The 19,054-nt window shown below is 37.3% G+C and overlaps 1 protein-coding gene across 1 annotated transcript; it reads left to right on the top strand.

Annotated features, from left to right (window-relative positions):
• Positions 1-1,229: 1,229 nt before the first annotated feature.
• Positions 1,230-8,519, top strand: LOC114278318 (strychnine-10-hydroxylase). Its single transcript, XM_082876108.1, is given in 4 exon segments — positions 1,230-1,744; positions 1,746-2,214; positions 7,381-7,819; positions 8,434-8,519. Coding segments are annotated over 4 exon segments (1,461 nt in total). The 5' UTR covers positions 1,230-1,277.
• Positions 8,520-19,054: the final 10,535 nt, after the last annotated feature.

Below are 19,054 nucleotides of genomic sequence, written 5' to 3'. Positions count from 1 at the left end.
GAGTTGGAATTTTAGAAAAAGAGAAAAACAACTTTGGAGATCAATTATTATTGCTAGTTTATGGTCCCTTTGGTAGTGTAGGAATGAATATTTGTTCAACGAACTGCAACCAAACTGTGAAGATCTTTGTGAGCTAATCAAAGTAAGAGTAGCCCTTTAGATGAAAACACACTCAGTGGGATAAGGCTACACGGTGGATGATTTTGTCTACAATATTCAACAAGTTAGACGCTGTATAGTGTGATTGTTGTAGTGTCGTGCGTTAGTTCCTCACCAACTCTTTTGGCCTAAGTTAGCACATGATAGTGTGGTTTTATTGGTACCAACCTAGCTGGAATTAAGAAGTTTCACTTTGATGCTTTCGCTCTTGTCTCTTTTAATGATATTTTTCTTATATGTATCATTTTGATTTTATTAATAAAAGTCTCTCTTTTGTTATTATACGTACTGTACCAGATATTTCTCTTTAATCAAATACATTGAATTGATTCAACAATCTCTCAAAAACATTTATGTCCAAACATCATTAAATGTTTAAATGTTATTATTTTTTTAACAACTAATTACATTTAGTCTCTTCTATTTTTAGTATACTTTTTAATAAAATTATTAGTATGTGTAGAATTATTCCTATTTTATATGTGTTGGAGGATTTTTATTAGATATTTAATAATTATAAAATATAAATATAAATTTATAATTAGTTTTAATTAAAAAAAATCATTACACGTAGAGACGGATCTAAGATTATGTCTTTGAAAGAGAGGGCTATTCTATAGTATAAAAAATTAAAAAGCTATTTTATATAATTTTAAAATTATTTATAAAAATTTAAGGATGCGAATTCATATAATTTGAAATTATCTTACGGTGCTTCTAAGCCTTAACTATACAGACAAAACTTGTGGAAAATGTGTGCCTACAAAACAAACTATCCTGCTGTTTGGTAGAGAAAAAGTTTGAGAACTATCCTGCTGTTTGGTAGAGAAAAAGTTTGAGAGAGAGAGAGAGAGAGAGAGAGAGATGTGAGAGTGTGTGAGAGTGACTAATGAATTGCTCGGGAACCACGGGTTGAATTTAATTCAGAGTTAAAAAATTACTCAAAGTCTGCAATAGATTCATTCATGATTGGGTACACAACAACAAAATCAAAATTTTATCTTATATTTGAATTTCTGAGTAACGTTTTTTTTTTTTTCCTTAGGCATGTGCATGCTTTATAAAGCAGCTTAACCACAGAGACTCTGGACTGGAGTCCTCCAAGTGCATAATCTGCCATGGATTTTTTTCTATCACACATAAACACTGCCATAGCTGAAGTCTTATCCATATTTCTAGTTCTCTGCTATTTTCTATGGATATCTAAAAGAGCTGCTAAAAACAGCACAGCACCAGAAGCTAGTGGTGCATGGCCCATAATAGGCCACCTTCACCTCTTAGGAGGCTCTGAGCTTCCCCACATAACCTTGGGAGCCATGGCGGATAAACATGGACCAGTTTTCACCATCCGGCTCGGGTTGAAACGAGCTCTTGTAGTGAGCAATTGGGAGACAGCCAAAGAATGTTTCACCACCAACGACATAGCTGTGTCAAGCCGTCCCAAGTTTGCAGAGGCAAAACACCTAGGCTACAACTATGCCATGTTTAGTTTCTCCCCATATGGTCCCTATTGGCGTGAAATCCGCAAAATAGCCTCCCTCGAGCTACTAGGAAGTCGCCGCGTCGAGCTTCTAAAGAATGTGAGTCTCTGAAACTGAGACCTCCATGAAAGTACTTCACAAGCTTTGGAGAGAGAAGAAAAACAGCTCAGGCCATGTGTTGGTGGATATGAAGCAATGGTTTTCAGACTTGGCTCTGAACGTGGCTGTTAGAATGGTTGCCGGAAAGCGATATTTTGGTTGTGAGGAGGAGAAAGAGGCGAGGCGGTGCCAGAAGGTATTCAGGAATTTCTTTCACTTTTTTGGGTTGTTTTTGGTGTCGGACTCAATTCCTTTTCTTGGGTGGTTTGATTCGGGTGGACATGTGAAGGCCATGAAACAAACTGCAAAAGAAATGGAAAGTTTTGTGGGGGGATGGTTAGAGGAACATCGCCATAAGAGAGATTCTGGGGAGGCTAAAGGAGTTCAAGACTTTATGGCTGTCATGCTTTCTACTCTTCAAGGCTCAGACTTTGCTGGTTATGACGTCGATACCATCAACAAGGCCACTAGTCTGGTATACTATACTACATATACAGATATACCCTAAATCATAATTAATTATAAATTCTTAATTGTTTATTATTTATTATATTTTAAATCAATTCTTAATTATTATTTATTTTCTATTTTTATTTAATTATTTTTAAATTAATTATTAATTACGGTTTATATTTTAGATCAATCGTTAATTATATTTTAATGGACATATTAATCTAATTTTAGAATTAGAGAAAATATTGATAAAATTGTCTTTTTATAGTATAATTTCATTTTATTTTTCAAAAAATCAAACCCACTCTAAAAAATGGTGTGTGTATGGTACATCTTCCGTTAATTTGGATGAAAAAACTAACCGTGAAACTTTAGTCCGAAATTATATAAGAGACTTCGGACAATATTTGAATATAGGAGGTAAACTACTTTAGCTCCAAACCACGAGAAGTTAAATAAATTTAATCCAAAATTTTTATCATCGAAACTACTCATGCGAAAGACAATGATAAATACAAATACTTGAGATTTTTAATAAATAAATATAAATATATATATATATATATATATATATAATATAATGGGAAATCCATATTTATTAATGAACTCAAGAGTGATGTTTACCCTAGTTATATCATTTGTATGTGTGAATTTTTTGCAAAAACTACCATCAGTAAAAGGTGGGGTAAATATTTAGTAAAATTGATAATTTTTATGGAGTGCAAAGTTTGTTGTGTCTTTTTACTCAGAAAAGATTTGCACTCTATATTTGTATTTATTTTTAATCAAATCTCTAATCACTTGTGACACTAGCCCATTCTAAAAACAGTGATGTTAGGTATAATGAAAAACCTTCATGAAAATTTTGTGACTATTGGATTATACTTAAAATAAAGCATCACACACGAATCAAGGTAATCCAATAATCATAAATCTTTCATAATCATTTTCATGAAAAAAAAATTTATGATCCCTAACTTTTCTCTTCTAAAAATGATTCCTTCACCAATCATCATTTATTATACTTTCTCATATTTTTTAATCACCTAACACAAAATTATAATACCTCATATTTTTTACCAATTATAATATTATCGAGTATCACGTAGTCATATCCAACTATCAGAATCATCTGAGCTTGACTTTTCTCAATCTGATAAAGCAGCGGGCTGAAAAAATATTTAGTGTGTGTTTGGTAACGTTTACGTTTTCAGTTTATATTTACAAAAATTTTATAAACTGATTTTTGTTTATTTTTTGTTTATTTTTAGAAAAAAATAAACTACAAACGCGTTTGGTAATTGAAAAAATGTTTAAAAAATTTTAAAAATATAAAAAAGAGTGAGAAATGGCAAGTGGTGGCAAGTGGCGGCGGAAGACGGTGGTGGAAAGTGGTGACGGTGGGTGGTGGGTAGCTGGTGGTGGGTGGGTGGTGGTGGTGGGTAGGTGGATGACGGTGGCGGGTGGTGGATGGTAGTGAGTGAGAGGTGGTGGCAGGTGGGTGGCGGATGGCGGGTTGTGGTGGGTGGCGGGTGGTGGGTGGTGAGTGGCCGATGGCGGGTGGTGATGGGTGGCGGGTAGGTGGCGAGTGGTGGTGGTGGGTGGGTGGGTGGGTGACGGTGGCGGATGGTGGGTGGTAGCGAGTGGGTGGTGGTGGTTGGTGGATGGCGGATGGCAGGTGGTAGTGGGTGGTGGCGGGTGGGTGGGTGGGTGACGGTGGCAGGTGATAGGTGGTAGCGAGTGGGTGGTGGTAGTGGTTGGTGGGTGGCAGATGGCGGGTGGTAGCAGGTGGGTGGGTGGGTGACGGTGGCGGGTGATGGGTGGTAGCGAGTGAGTGGTGGTGGTGGCGGCGGGTGGTGGGTGGTGGTAGCAAGTGGGTGGCGGATGGCGGGTGGTGGCGGGTGGGTGGCTGGTGGTGGTAACGGTGGCGGATGGATGGGTGACGGTGGCGGGTGGTAGGTGGTAGCGATTGGGTGGTGATAGTGGTGGGTGGTGGTGGCAGGTGGTAGTGGTGGTGGCGGGTGGTAAGTGGTAGCGAGTGGATGGTGGTGATGGTGGTGGTGGTGGTGGTGGGTGATGGGTGGTGGTGGCAAGTGGGTGGCGGGTGGGTTATGGTGATGGTGGTGGTGGTGGTGGTGATGGTGGTGGATGGTGGTGGCGGGTGGGTGTAGGTGGCTGGTGGTGGTGGGTGGCTGGTGGTGGCAAGTGGTGAATGGTGGTGGCAGGTGGGTGGTGAGTGATGGTGGCAAGTAAGTGCGGGTGGTGGTGGCGGGCGATGAATGGTAGTGGCAGGTGGTGGGTAGTGGCGGGTGGGTAGTGGTGGTGGTGGTGGTGGCGAGGGGTGGGTGGTGGTGGCGAGTGGGTGGCAGGTGGGTGGTGGTGGCTGGTGGTAGCAGGTGGGTGGTGAGTGGTGGTGGTGGAGGGTGGAGGGTGTGTGGTGGCGGAAAACGGTGGTGGAAAATGATGGCGGGTGGTGGCTAATGTTGGGTGATAAAAAAAAAACTGAAAACTCAAAATGGAAACATATTTTTTGTGTTTTCATTTTTTGGCCAAATTTATAAACTGAGACCACTGATTTACAAATTAAAAATTTTACCAAACAAGTTTTTATTTAAGTTTTTAAAATTTTTGTAAATATAAACAGAAAACTGAAAACGTAAGTGTTACCAAACGGCACCTTAATGTTTTTGGTTTTTTTTTTTTTTTATTGATGCAAAATGCAAGTACTAAGGGGTAGAATACTCGTCGAATGTTGCAGCACTTCGGCCATTATTTATTAAAATACCAATATAAAACTGATAATTTCATTATATTAACTAATTACATTCAAATTAGAACACCACATTGTAATACTACAAAACTATTGAATAACTTCTCCTCAAACTTGATATGCTGAAAGAATAATACTAAAGATCATAAAAAAAAATATCATGAAATGTATCTCGAAGATCATTAAAACCTTATGACTCCAAATGCATACACTACAGACAAAGGTTGCATATTACCAATTCATTCAAACTAGGGTACTACCATTTTTTTTTTTTTTTCAACAACAAAGAACCCTTTATTGATGATGGAAATCCTTACAGAAAGGAAGAGAACATCAACAAAAAAGAGAGGGATGATGCAAGCCATCACATGGCAGCACCAAACCAAGACCCTGTTGGTGAGAAACCAACAGAGACAGCAACCTAATCAATACAGCAACCAACAGAGATAACAATACAGGATATACAAATCAAAATAAAGGCATGCAACCTAATCCAAAAACAAACAAATCAAAGAGAGGCATGCAACCTAATGCTAGCAGAGGCCAAAAACAACAGCAGATACGCAGCTACAAATTAGCAGATTATCCTCAGATACAGAGTAGCAGACCAGCCACACAGCAGCAGAAAAACAGATTAGCAGATAAGTAGATTATCACCCAACAGGCCCAGCATATTATCACCCATCAGTCCCACAAACAACCCTTAGATTATATCAGACCACACACCCCAAAAATCAGTCCAGAATCCAACTCAGCAGACTAAAAATTGATCAAAACCATGGCACTCCTCAATTGCATTCCTTAATCTGAGCCAAGTTTATGATCATATCCCAAACAGAATACATGTTCCTTTTTACAGAAGCTTTAACCCGTAAAGCAAATATAATCTTTATCAGCTCACCTAGCTCAGATGCACAAGGTTGCACTCCATTAAACAAACATTCATTCCTTAACTTCCAAATGGACCAAAGTATAATACAGGGCAAGGCTCTCCACAATCTCCTAGCTAATTTCTTATAATTCCACCATATCCACCAATGAAATAATCCATCAATATTCCTTGGCACCACCCATAGGCACCCCCACCAAAGCATTACATCAGACCACACCTGCCATGAAAATGGACAATGTAATAATACATGACTAGCAGGTTCATTTTCAACTTTACAAAAAGCACATAACACAGAAGCCTCACTGTTCAGAACACCTATATGTTTTAAAAAGACCCTATTTTCACTCTATTCCTCCAGGCCAACCACCCCAAAAATTGGACTTTGGGGGAAATGTCATTATTCCACACAAACTTACAAATTTGGAGAGAAGGGCCTAAGAGAGAATCACTGTACCGATATATATCTGAGACCTTAAACTTGTCACCAATAGACCCATTCCAAACAGGGTAGTCTTCCTCATTCAGACTTAGAGGAGGGGTCACAAAAAGCACTGCTGCCAACCTGATAGCCTCTGCCTTTTCCCAATCATATAAAGGCCTACGGAAACAAAAGTTCCACTCCCCAGAACTGGATTTCCTCTCAAAAAATAGGACAATGTGCCATCTTTTACTGTTGACAAACTAAACAATCTAGGAAATTCATCTTTAAGACAACTGCCACCAACCCACTTATCATACCAAAACTTGATTCTACTCCCATTTCCCGCCTTTATCTGATATTTCTCCACAAAGACTAGCAACTGCAAGAACATCTCCCCAAATTCTAGAAAATCTAGCTGATGAGTTTATAGGTGGGAGCCAGTGACCCTCCTCAATCATATACTTGCTGCACAACATTTTTCTCCAAAGAGCATTTACTTCACTTCCAAATTTCCACCACCATTTAAGAAGTAAGCTTGCATTGACATCCTTAATTCTTCTGATTCCCAACCCACCTTGATTCAGACTTTTAGAAACTTCAGTCCATTTCACCAAATGAACCTTCCTCTTCAAATCATTCCCACCCCAAAGAAAAGAAGCTTCAAGCCTTTCAATCTCTCTAACCACTCCACAAGGCATTCTAAACAAAGACATATAATAAATCGGCAAGTTAGATAAAACGGACTTTATCAACGTTAACCTACCTGCAAAGGAAAGAAGCCTTCTCTTCCACCCAGTCAACCTAGACTTTATTGCATCCAGAACTGGCTTCCAAGTAGATTTCCTCCCTGGATTAGCTCCCAAGGGCAAACCCAAAAATTTAAGTGGCAGTCCATGTACCTTACAATTCAAGATATTAGCATAGGACACCAATATTTCCTCCTCCACTCCAACTCCACATACCACACTCTTATGGAAATTTATCCTCATGCCAAAAAGGATTTCAAAGCATCTTAGTATCCGCTTTGTGAGCACTATTTGGTCCAAATCTACCACTTATAATATTAAAATCTAATTGGTTGAAGTGTGGGCTTTGCAATTTACAGAATTTGATTACTGGCGGAGGCGACACCATTGCAGTTATGTTGACGTGGGCACTGTCTTCACTAATGAATAACCGTCATGTGTTAAAAATCGTTCAAGAAGAACTAGACATACACGTTAGTAAAGAAAGACAAGTCGACGAATCAGATATTAGCAAGCTAGTCTACCTTCAAGCCATAATTAAAGAGACATTACGATTATACCCAGCCGGCCCACTATCAGGCCCAAGAGAATTTACACAGGACTGCACCATTGGTGGCTACCATGTTTACAAAGGCACACGCCTAATTTTGAACACATGGAAGCTGCAAAGGGACCCAAACATATGGTCAGAGCCTTGTGAGTTCATACCAGAGAGGTTCCTCACCACCCACAAAGATTTTTTATTTTTTTTTTTTGATCGGCAAAAACGAAAAACTTTATTGATGAAAACCAAACAAAGTAAGGAAAATACATCAATAGAGAGGAGCTTGGAGCTAAGCGAAGCTCCAACCTCCTAGTTGGTGAGAAACCAACAGAAAAAGAAAAAAAAAACAACAGAACATAACAAGCAAAACAGAACACAAACTAGAAAATCAGTGCAGTCCAAGGGAAGACACAACAGATCAGCAGCAAAACCCCAATAAACCAACAGCATAACAGATTCATTAAACCCCATTAAACCAACAGTCCAAAGGAAGCTCCAACAGCGTGATAGACTCCAATCCTCAAACCAACAGCATAACTGAATTTTGACAGATTCGCTGCCCATTTTGACAGCATAACTAAAGCTCCACTGCCCATTTTGACATATTCAAAACCACAACACTATGCAGCCCAACTGAATTCATAAACAAAACAGCTGAATCAACTTAACCCTTCAACAACATCACCACAATGCAGCCCAATTGAAATAATAATAAACCAGCTTAAACAAACTCGTCTGCCAACCAAACACAAAATAGAATCAACCCACAGAGGGCAACCCAAACAGATTCAGAGCAACAACACAATGCATCCCAACTTAATTCATGACAAAACAACTGAAGATTAGATACAAATGCAGGTCAAAACAGATTCAGATACAAATGCAGCCCAGGGATCAGACATAGCAAACCAGGACTCAGATGCAGAACAGCAAAAGACAGCAAGACATCAATGAACTACACACAGAGACAGAGTTGATTCAGGTTATATATAACATCGTGCACCGAATAATTAAACCCCTTCAAAGATGAGGATACCCACAAAGCTACTCTAGCCTTTATTAGATCTTCCAAAGCATTCTAATTCGGTTGTACCTTACTAAATAAACAATCATTTTTGCTTCTCCACACTGACCACATAACTGCTACCGGTATTGTTTTCCAAACAGCTAGCATCTTCTTCTTCATTTTTATACATGACCACGACAGAAGTAATCCCTCCACTGTTCCAGGACTAACCCATTTGTAATTCCACCAGTTCACTAAATTGGCCGACAATTTCCAGATAAAAGGGCAGTGAAGAAAAACATGATTAACAGTCTCCAACTCAGATCTGCAGAACACACAGAGCGTAGAGATACTTGGACTCAACACTCCAATTCGTTGCAAAAATTTAGAGCATTTAATCCTTCCTCTCCATACTAACCAACTCAAAAATTGAACTTTGGGAGGGGCTAAATTGTTCCAAATACACCTAGTGACTGTCAAATCTACCCCTTGCCTTGCTTCCACCCATTTCCAAGTTGATGCCACAGTGAACTCTTCAGATGGATGAGCTAGCCAGGAACAAGAATCTACCACCCCTTCTTGGAGCCTAGGCGCATTCCGCAGAAGGTCATTAAGTTTTTGCACTTCCTCCTCTTCCCATGCTAGGAGGGGTCGTCTGAATACCGGATTCCAATCTGAATCTGACACCCTTCTGTGGAAAAAATCTACCAACTTCTCATCTTTTTCAACTGATAATGTGAATAATCTGGGAAAAAACACACTCAGATTTTGGTTGTTACACCACTTATCAGTCCAAAATTTCAGCCTTCTGCCATTTCCAACCACTAGCCTGAAATTTTGCACGAAGAAATCACACAAAGCAGAGTTAACTACAGCCACTGATATTATATCTTTCCACGTATGCGACAGCCACACTGAACTATTAAATAAAGGGTACCATCCGCCACCTAAACCTCCATACTTACTACAAATCACTTGTTTCCACAAAGCTGCCTCCTCCTTACCATACCTCCACCACCATTTAACTAGTAGGCACTCATTAACCTGGCTTAGGTTTCTCACCCCTAACCCACCTTTAGTTTTACTTAGGCATATCTCCTTTCAGTTAATTAAGTGCACTTTCTTTCGGATTTCAATCCCTCCCCAAAGGAAGTTAGCTTGAATTTTGTGGAGTAATTTTGCAATACCCACTGGCAACTTGAAGATGGAGAGAAAATAAACAGGCAAGCTTGACAGAACGGACTTGATCAATGCTAATCTTCCAGCAAAAGAGAGATACCTTCTCTTCCACGAAGCTAGCTTCCTCTTAAACATGTCTATCACAGGTTTCCAAGCAGCCTTTCTTCTTGGATTAGCTCCTAATGGTAACCCCAAATAACTCATTGGCAACTTTTGACTTAGGCAATTTAGCTTTTTTGCCAAGACCTGGACAATATCATCCTGCACACCTACCCCACACACCTTACTTTTGTGAAAATATATTTTGAGTCCAGACATCAACTCAAAGCACCTTAAGATTCTTTTTACGGCTACAACTTCCTCCCACTCCGCATCACAAAAAATAATGGTATCATCAGTAAACTGCAAGTGTGTAATTTTCAACTCAGTTGGACCTGCAGATACTCCTCTAATCAGGCCCACTTCCTTAGCTCTTTCCAAGAGAATGTTCAGACCCTCCGCTACAATATTAAAGAGGAAAGGAGAAAGCGGATCACCTTGCCTAAGACCTTTCATGGGCGAGAAGTCAGAAGTAGGTGAACCATTTACTAGCACTGAAATACGAGCTGTGGATATGCAAGGCTTCTTCCACCCCACCCATTTCTCTCCAAAACCGAAATTTTTCATCATCGAGTACAAGAACTCCCAATTTACGGAGTCATATGCCTTTTCAAAATCCAACTTTAGGATTAGACCTTTCTTTTTTGACCTTTTCCACCAATCCACCATTTCATTGGCAATTAGAACCCCATCTATAATATGCCTTCCGCTCAAAAATGCAGTTTGAACTTCACTAATAATCTTGGGTAACACTTTCCTCAACCTTCTGGATAAGACTTTAGCTACAATTTTGTATGCGGAGCTAATCAAGCTGATTGGCCTATAATCTCCCAACCCCACAAGGTTTTCCTTCTTAGGAATTAAGGTAATGAATGAACTATTTATTCCTTGAGCTAGCTTTCCATTAGAATGAAACTCATTCATCAATTGCACAAACTCTCCTTTCATGATGGCCCAACATTTCTGAATACATTTTAGATTAAAACCATCCGGTCTCGGCGCTTTATTCCCGTCACAATCTTTAACTGCTTCCCAGATTTCTTCATCCAAAAATTCTGCCTCTAACAACTCAGATGAGTCAGTTGGACTGATTGAGTCAAAGAGGCCTGCTAACTTTGGTCTATACTTCCAATCTTCAGTGAAAAGGTACTTGAAATGACTTGCCACTGCCTGTTTAATCATCCCAGGCTCATCCTGAATCACACCATTCACAGTAACTGAGTTTAACAAGTTTTTCCTCTGCCTTTTGGTTGCCATTAAATGGAAAAATCTGGTATTTTTGTCCCTATTTTCAGCCCAGACCCTTCTAGATTTTTGGAGCCACAACCATTCCTTCTTCTTACTCAGATCCCAAACTAATTTTCTTATTTCTACCCTTCTTTTGATCTCAGTATCTTGTAGATTCCTTCCTTCAGCTATTAAATCCCACTCATGCAATTCCTCCTCTGCTTGTTTCAGCTTCTCATCAATGTTACCAAAGACTTCACTGTTCCACCTCTTCAGATGGACTTTCAGGTTACCCAATTTTTTCAAAAGTCTGAAGCTAGCCCAACCACTAACCTGGTATCCTTCCCAACAGTTCTTCACTTCTGCTTTGAATTTGGGATGCAAACACCGTGCATTAATAAATCGAAATGGTTTTGGACCCCAATCCCTCTCATCATCCATAAGGAGTACTGGACAGTGATCTGAGATACACCTAGGCAGTCCCCACTGTTTATACTTGAACTCTTCCAGCCACCTCGGGTCAATTAAAAATCTATCAATTCTACTCCATCTATTTCCATCCATCGCATTACACCAAGTGAACTGCCTGCCTAACATTTGCATATCTACCAGCTCCAATTTTTCAATAAATTCATTAAAATCCTTCATCCCTCTTTCCCTTCTAGAGCACCCTTTTCTTTCGCTCATAAATCTGATTTCATTGAAGTCACCACCTATACACCAAGGGCTTGGGAAGGATGGATTCAGTGTTGCTAGGGACTCCCAAAGTTGCCTTCTTTTAAGCACATCATTGGGTGCATAAACATTAATAAGAGTGCAATTAAAAGTATGATGGACCATACCTGATAAAAGCATGTAATTCCTGGAACTGCAGCACTCCTTAAGCTCAAAAATCTGTGGATTCCACAAGCATAGCAAGCCACCAGCACTTCCTTCTGCACCCACCTCCATGTACTCCAGCTCCTCCCACAGCCATAAAGACTTTACAAAATTATCATCAACTGAGCTTCTCTTAGTCTCCTGTAGCAGAAGGACATCTACCTTCCTATCCCGAACTAAACTCTTTATTTTTGTTCTCTTCTCGGGTCTTCTCAGACCCCTGATGTTCCATGATAATAAAATCATCAAAAATCTACACATCTCCTAAAATCACTTGCCTTGAGTCCTGAACAGACTTACGAAATTCCGGCTACCCCTTCTACTCTCTCCATATCCTTCTCTTCGAGTTCAGTCAACTTGCCAATCACCTCATTCTCCTTACCTTCAAAGTCCAATCCCAGAATTTTCCCAACTTCCATGGTAGCTTGCGCTTCATTTAATAGCTTAATTCTCCTCCTGGTGTTGAGACTTTTCTCTACGGACATTGATATAGCAGCAGCTGCTGCTCTGAAGATAGCTTCTTTCTGGAAGCAGTTACCACTCATCACTCATTTTTGCTTAATCTGTTTGTTGTGCAGTTTTGACCTATTCGCCCATTACCATCATTCTTATAACATCTATTTACCATTGCTTGAGTGGGCTTTCCTTTCCTTGTTTGGTTGTCGTTGACTGTTACTTTTGACTTAGCTTCATGTTGAACAAGGGGCCTAAGTTGGGTTTGGGCTACACATGCACTTAAGTTTGAAGAATCAGTGATGGGCCTATTCTCCTATACCCCATTCTGAAACCCATCCAGCACCACCTCTAAGTTTAGTGGAGGCCTTAAACTCTCTGGCCCACTTAGGCTTCTGATAAACCCAGGAGTACATACATGGTCTTCAACAATTTGAATTTCATTTCTTGGACTTGTCGTATTCGCCAACCTATCCTCCATGTTATCTCCTCTAACTTTTAGATTTCCCATGTCATCCTCTGTTTCTTTTACGGCTGATACAGATAGGCACTCATTACCTTCATCTTCTTCCCCTGCTTCGCAGTCCACCATATCCTGTTTGGCAACGGCTATCTCATCTTTTCTGCTCAACTCCTCATTCCTTGTGTATTCACCTTCATGTTCCTCCTTGTCTGGCTCACCATTTTTTGACAGTTGATCAACTTCATCTTGACCCATCGAACCAGTGACCTCATTTTCCATCCAGGAACTGTTGCAATAACACGGGTTTCCTGCTGCTGGGATCTCTTCACACACTCTGACTGGGAATAGGCTTCCATTACATTCAACCTGTATCACCGTATTGATGAACTCCATTCTGGAAGTAATTACTCGTATCTTCCCCCACTGAAAAGAATTTGGAGTAGTAATATCATCGTCAAATTGGACAACTTCACCCCACAACTTGCCAATGTCTCTGAATGTATTAGCATTCCACAAATTAAATGGGACACCCACACATGTGAGCCACATGCACCTTTCCTGTTCAACATACTTGCCTTTTTCCCAATCTGTAATATAATCACACCATTCTAGCATCCACTCATCTAGCTTGGATCTGGCCTCCCTTTTGTGTTGCTGGGATTTGAAAGTTAGCATTGCTAACCTTCCTCCTCCTTCTCTGACTCGTACTTCCTCCATACCTCTTTTACCGACTTCCTTCTTAAACTCTTCGAAGGCAAGAAATGATTTCAACTTTACAATTACACTGTCATATAGCCACCCATTACCGACTTCAAATGCCTTTACAACCAACTTCATCTTCTCATTACTGCCACCACTCTGGACTACTTCTGCAAAAGATCTTCGACCTATACCATCCGTCCTTCTACGTCCGAAACTCCTCTGTGGACGTTGCATCATCAGATCATCTCCTTTGTTTGTCATTGCATACTGTTTAACCTCTCCTTTTTTGAACTCTGCTTTCTTTACTTTGAGGGCCTTATTATCACACCATAATCCATCAGCCACCTTGCAATCATACCACACAAAACCAAACCTCGACTCCGTCGCTTTTCGTCTTTTGGACGGGATGAAGACATCCTTAACTACACCAAACTTATTAAACAGAGTAAACAAACACTTTGGAGTCATTGAGTTTGGGATCTCATCCACAAAGATAGTAACCACGCCATACTCCACTGATCTACCGTTTTGATTTGCAACTCGTCTTCTTCTTAGCACCGGATTCCATCCTCCAATCTCCATAGGAAGAAGAGTCTTTTCCACAATGGCCTCTTTCACCACCCACAAAGATGTTGATGTTAATGGTAGACATTTTGAGTTGATTCCATTCGGAGCAGGTAGAAGAGTGTGCCCAGGAATAGCGTTTGGCATCTAAATGTTGCACTTAGTGCTTGCTAGGTTACTCCATGGTTTTGAGATTTTTCCAGCATCCAATGCACTTGTTGACATGAGCGAAAGCGCTGGACTGACAAATATGAAAGCCACTCCACTTGAAGTACTCGTGAAGCCTCGATTGTCTCACAATCTTTATTAGGCATGAAGTCTAGTAAATAAAATATTTTGTGAAATATGGGGACTCTCATTTTTTACTTGTGAAATTCTCAGTCTAAATTATTATGTAATTAATCCTTAATTGGATTAGATCTTCGGAGCACTAGCTTCGATGAATAAAAGTTTGGGTAAATTATATAAATAGTTCTTGCACGGTGTGTTTGTATGGACAAATTAGATAAAAAGATATTAAAATTCACCGGACTATTAGTCCTGGGATCCATTGTTCCTGGACTATTAGTTCTGAGATAAATTTTTCCCGAATTATTTGGTTGGACTGGATTTGTATCTCATGTTTGTTTAGTTATGGGTTTAGATGTCAGGAAATGACTATTTGGTGTGATATGATATGAATCCTATATTTATTTGGGATATTATGGAGAGGATAAATGTTCAAATAACTACATTTTCAATTATTTACTAAGTAAAACATATCTTTAATATTTTAATTATTTTTAACTAGGTTAAATAAAATTTTATTTTATTTTATTTTTTGCACAATTAAATTAATTTTTTTTAAATTAAATAAATAAAATATCAATAAAAATATATGTTATTTTTTTAATTAAAATTTTAAATAAATTTATTTTCAAAAATAATAATAATTAAATAATGAAATTAAATAAAAAAAATCTATGAAAATTTAAATAATGAAATCAAATAAAACATAAACAAAATTTTAAAATAAAACAGCAATAAAATATTTATAAAAAATTATTTTAAAAAATTAAATAAATAAAACATCAATAAAAATTAAATAAAATTATTTTATTTTTAAATTAAGACATTTAAATTTTATTAAATTTTACTAAATATAATACAAAATTAAATAATAGATGGTCAAAATGGTCACTTCACCACATAATCTCATATTCCCCCTTATCCCTCCATTTGTGTCCCACCATCCATGGGATATAATAGTTCAATGGATTTAGGACTAACAATCCAGAGAGACTAATAGTCTGGTGCCAAAATTTTGAGCCAAACAATGGACTATTAGTTTCGATGGACTAATAGTCCAATCCCATTGAATAATCCCTCAAAACAAACGCATTCGTATTTTATACGATGTGTTAATTTGGTCATTGTTATTTTAATTTGCTCGATTTTGCCCTTTAATTTAATGAATTGTGTCATTTTAGTTTAATAAATAATAGTTGTTAAGTTTGGTAGACGAAAAACATAATTCTAAATTGCATTATCAGGTAACGTAACGGTATCGATATCGATCACGGAGTATCGGTATTCGTAGTATCGACCGGTACGTATCGAAAATCGGGTGTCATGGTCGTGAAATTTCAAAAATATTAGCAATCCCTCTAAAACTTAATTTTATGCATTATTTATTTTTGGGACTCTTTTAGCCTTAATTTATCACATTTTAATCAAAATTTCGATATGTATATGCACTTTTGACTAATTTTTAACTAAATGATATGTATTTATTTTAGTCTCAAGCTTTTATTTGGCACATATGTTAAACTTTTAATAAAAAAATTGATGTGGAAATATTTTTTTTACTTAACAATTAAACCTCTTTAAAAAAATCTGAAATAATAAAAAAATCTAGAATAAAAAATCTGACAGATTAAACCTCTTTAAATAAAATAAAAAATTTGAACCACAAACACTCTTACTGTCTCTCTCTCTCCCCCATCTCTCTCTATCTCTAAAAGATGCAAAACAATGGCTTAAGAAGCCGATTACGAAACAGCAGGAAAAAAAAAATTAGAAACAGAACAACAACAACCACAAATAGAGCATAACAACAAACCTTCTTTGAAGAAGCTTGAAAGCGGTGGCTTTGCCGGTTTTGGGCAAAGTCGAGCATGCATTAATGATCGATTTGATGCTTCTCTCTGCAACACTTTACAAGATCGATGTTACTGGGAGATGGGTTTAGGTTTGATTGAGGATTTGGGTTTGGTCCAATTGAGAGCTTTTGTTTATAGGTTGTTGTCTCCACAAGTTGAAGGTTGAAGTGAACTTCACACAGTCTAAAGAAAAAAGATTAGATCTATAGAGCCAAGCCACAAAGAAGTTTGATTGTGAAATGTGAAATGCAAATCTGTAACTTGTATCAAATGCGTATCAGAACTGTATCGCTTATGTATCGGATTCAAGCCGATACGTACTGGGAATCGGACGCTACGTCTGCGAATTTCATTCTTACCGGTATACCAGTCCATATCCAAATCGATACTCTAATTTTTTGATAAGTATCGGCCGATATTTAGAACTATGACGGAAAGTCTACATAATGTGTCAATTTGGCCCTTATAGTTTTTTACACAATGTATCAATTTGGCCTCTATTATTTTAATTTGCTCGATTTTGATAGAGACTAAATTGACACATAGTGTAAACTACAATGACCAAATTGATACATTGTTTGACTTTCCGTCTACTAGACTTAACAACCGTTATTTATTTGACTAAAATGATACAATTCGTTAAATTAAGGAGGAAAAACGAGCAAATTAAAACAATAAGGATCAAATTGACATATTGTGTAAACTATAGGGACTATTTGCATAATCTATCCTAAAATTTTTCTAGCAATATCTTAGATGGTTGTTGTCATTTTTGTTTTATGAATATATATATATATATATATATAATATTTCTCTAGCAATAGGGATTGTAAATAGAGATTGTAATAATTTGGTATTCTAGCTATTCATATCGAGAAGAATATATACATATATGTATATTATATAATATAACTAAATACGTTGTGCCATGTTTGAGACTTGAAGTCACAAATCAATCTCTCTCGATTTACATGAATTTTATAATTTCCAAAATAGGCATATCATCTTACAATTGGTTTAAAATCTTATTTAGCTAAATTAAAATATGGTAAATTATACTGACACTCCCTGAGATTTTGTCCAATTACATCTCACCCCTTGACATTTTAGAAGTTACATTTCTACCCCTATGGTTAATAATCTTATTTCACAAACTTCTTACTTATATAAAAGGCAACAACTGTTAGAAGAAAAATAGAAGAAATTATATTGAAAAAAGTAAAGCAAAGGAAAGGAGAAAAAAACAAAACAGTGGAAGTAAAGCAAGGCAAGAAAAGAGAAAGTGCGTAAATTCAATATCTTCATTCTGTCTAAATAATTAATTGACAGAGGAGTTAGTGTAATTTTCTAAAGGTAAGGAGGTGGTATGTATTAAATCCAAATTTGAAAAGTATAAGTGTAATTTACCCATTAAAATAACATATAAATCCTCCTAACAATAGAACAATGCTTATGGAATTACATCACTTATTACTACCATAATAGAATCAATAATTATGAAAATAACAAAGATTTAATTCAAAAAACTTTCCATTACCTTCAATGTCCTCACGTTTTTCCTCTACCTCCTATTCCTATAATAACATTTCTATGGGAGGCAAATCAATACCGATGGTTCTTTTCATAGTAATTCTATAATGGTAGCCTTTTATTATTTTTTATCCTTTAAAATCTTCTTCACTAAAAGAAAACTATTTTTTAACGGTATCATATTAATGGCATAAAATAAAGAAAAATCGTAAGTTTTTACTTTTACGATTTCTTTTTTTCTTTTTCTTTTTTTTCCTTCTTTTTGTGTCATAAATAATAAATGGCATGTGCATTTCAGTTTTACAAATGTCATAAACAATATGTCGTTAAATGAAAGGAAAATGTTTAAGAGTCACAATTTTTGTGGTCACAATGACTTAAAATTGTCAAAACGACGTCGTTTTAGCATGTTTTGCACCAAAAACGACGTCGTTTTAACAGTTTTAAGCCATTGTTGCCACAAAAATTATGACCCTCTAGCATTGTTGTAAATGAAATATTGATAACTTTTTTTATAACTTGCTTTGTTTGCCATAAATAACAACACTTTTTCTGACATGGGGTGGTCATATTGTTAATACGTCAAATTTACACGGTAAATATGTGCAAGTCTTTGTACATATTTCACTTTAGACGACAAGTAATTATTGACCGTGAAATATTTGACCGGAAATACGAAAGGCGCCAAAATAAAAAATTAGCACCAAAAAATTAAAAAAACTTCCAAATAAACACCAAACACATAAGGCGCCGTTTGTTTGGAATTATAGAGAAGAGATTGGGATTACTAATCCCATTGTATTATTAATGGGCTGTTTATTTTGAGAGATGGGGAGGGGATTATTAGTCCCTTGGTATTAGTAGTCCCCTTGGAAGGGGGATTGGTAAGGAGGAGGTAGAGACGGTATTAGAAAAATAGTGAGGGGATTAGAATTTTTTTATTTTTTTATTTTTTATATATTGGAAATTTTTTTTTAAATATAATGTTTAATTTTTTATATATTTTTATTTGTTTTATTATTTTATATAAAAATAATTTAACAATTCCTCACTATTAACCCCCTCACTATCAATCCCCTCACTATTAATCCCCTCATTATCAATCCCCTCACTAACAATCCCCTCACTATTAATCCCCTCACTATTAATCGCCTCACTATGAATCCCTTCCATTCTATCTCTGAAAACAAACGGGGCCTAAGATCTTTCAGTAATTATTTCGATTTCAGTTTTCAATTTATATTAA

Source organism: Camellia sinensis, chromosome 6 (genome assembly GCF_055761805.1).
Source record: "Camellia sinensis isolate YWXY chromosome 6, ASM5576180v1, whole genome shotgun sequence".
Taxonomy (NCBI): Eukaryota; Viridiplantae; Streptophyta; class Magnoliopsida; order Ericales; family Theaceae; genus Camellia; species Camellia sinensis.
The sequence above is the reverse complement of the archived record's forward strand: the minus strand, read 5'-3'. Positions and strand labels throughout refer to the sequence as shown.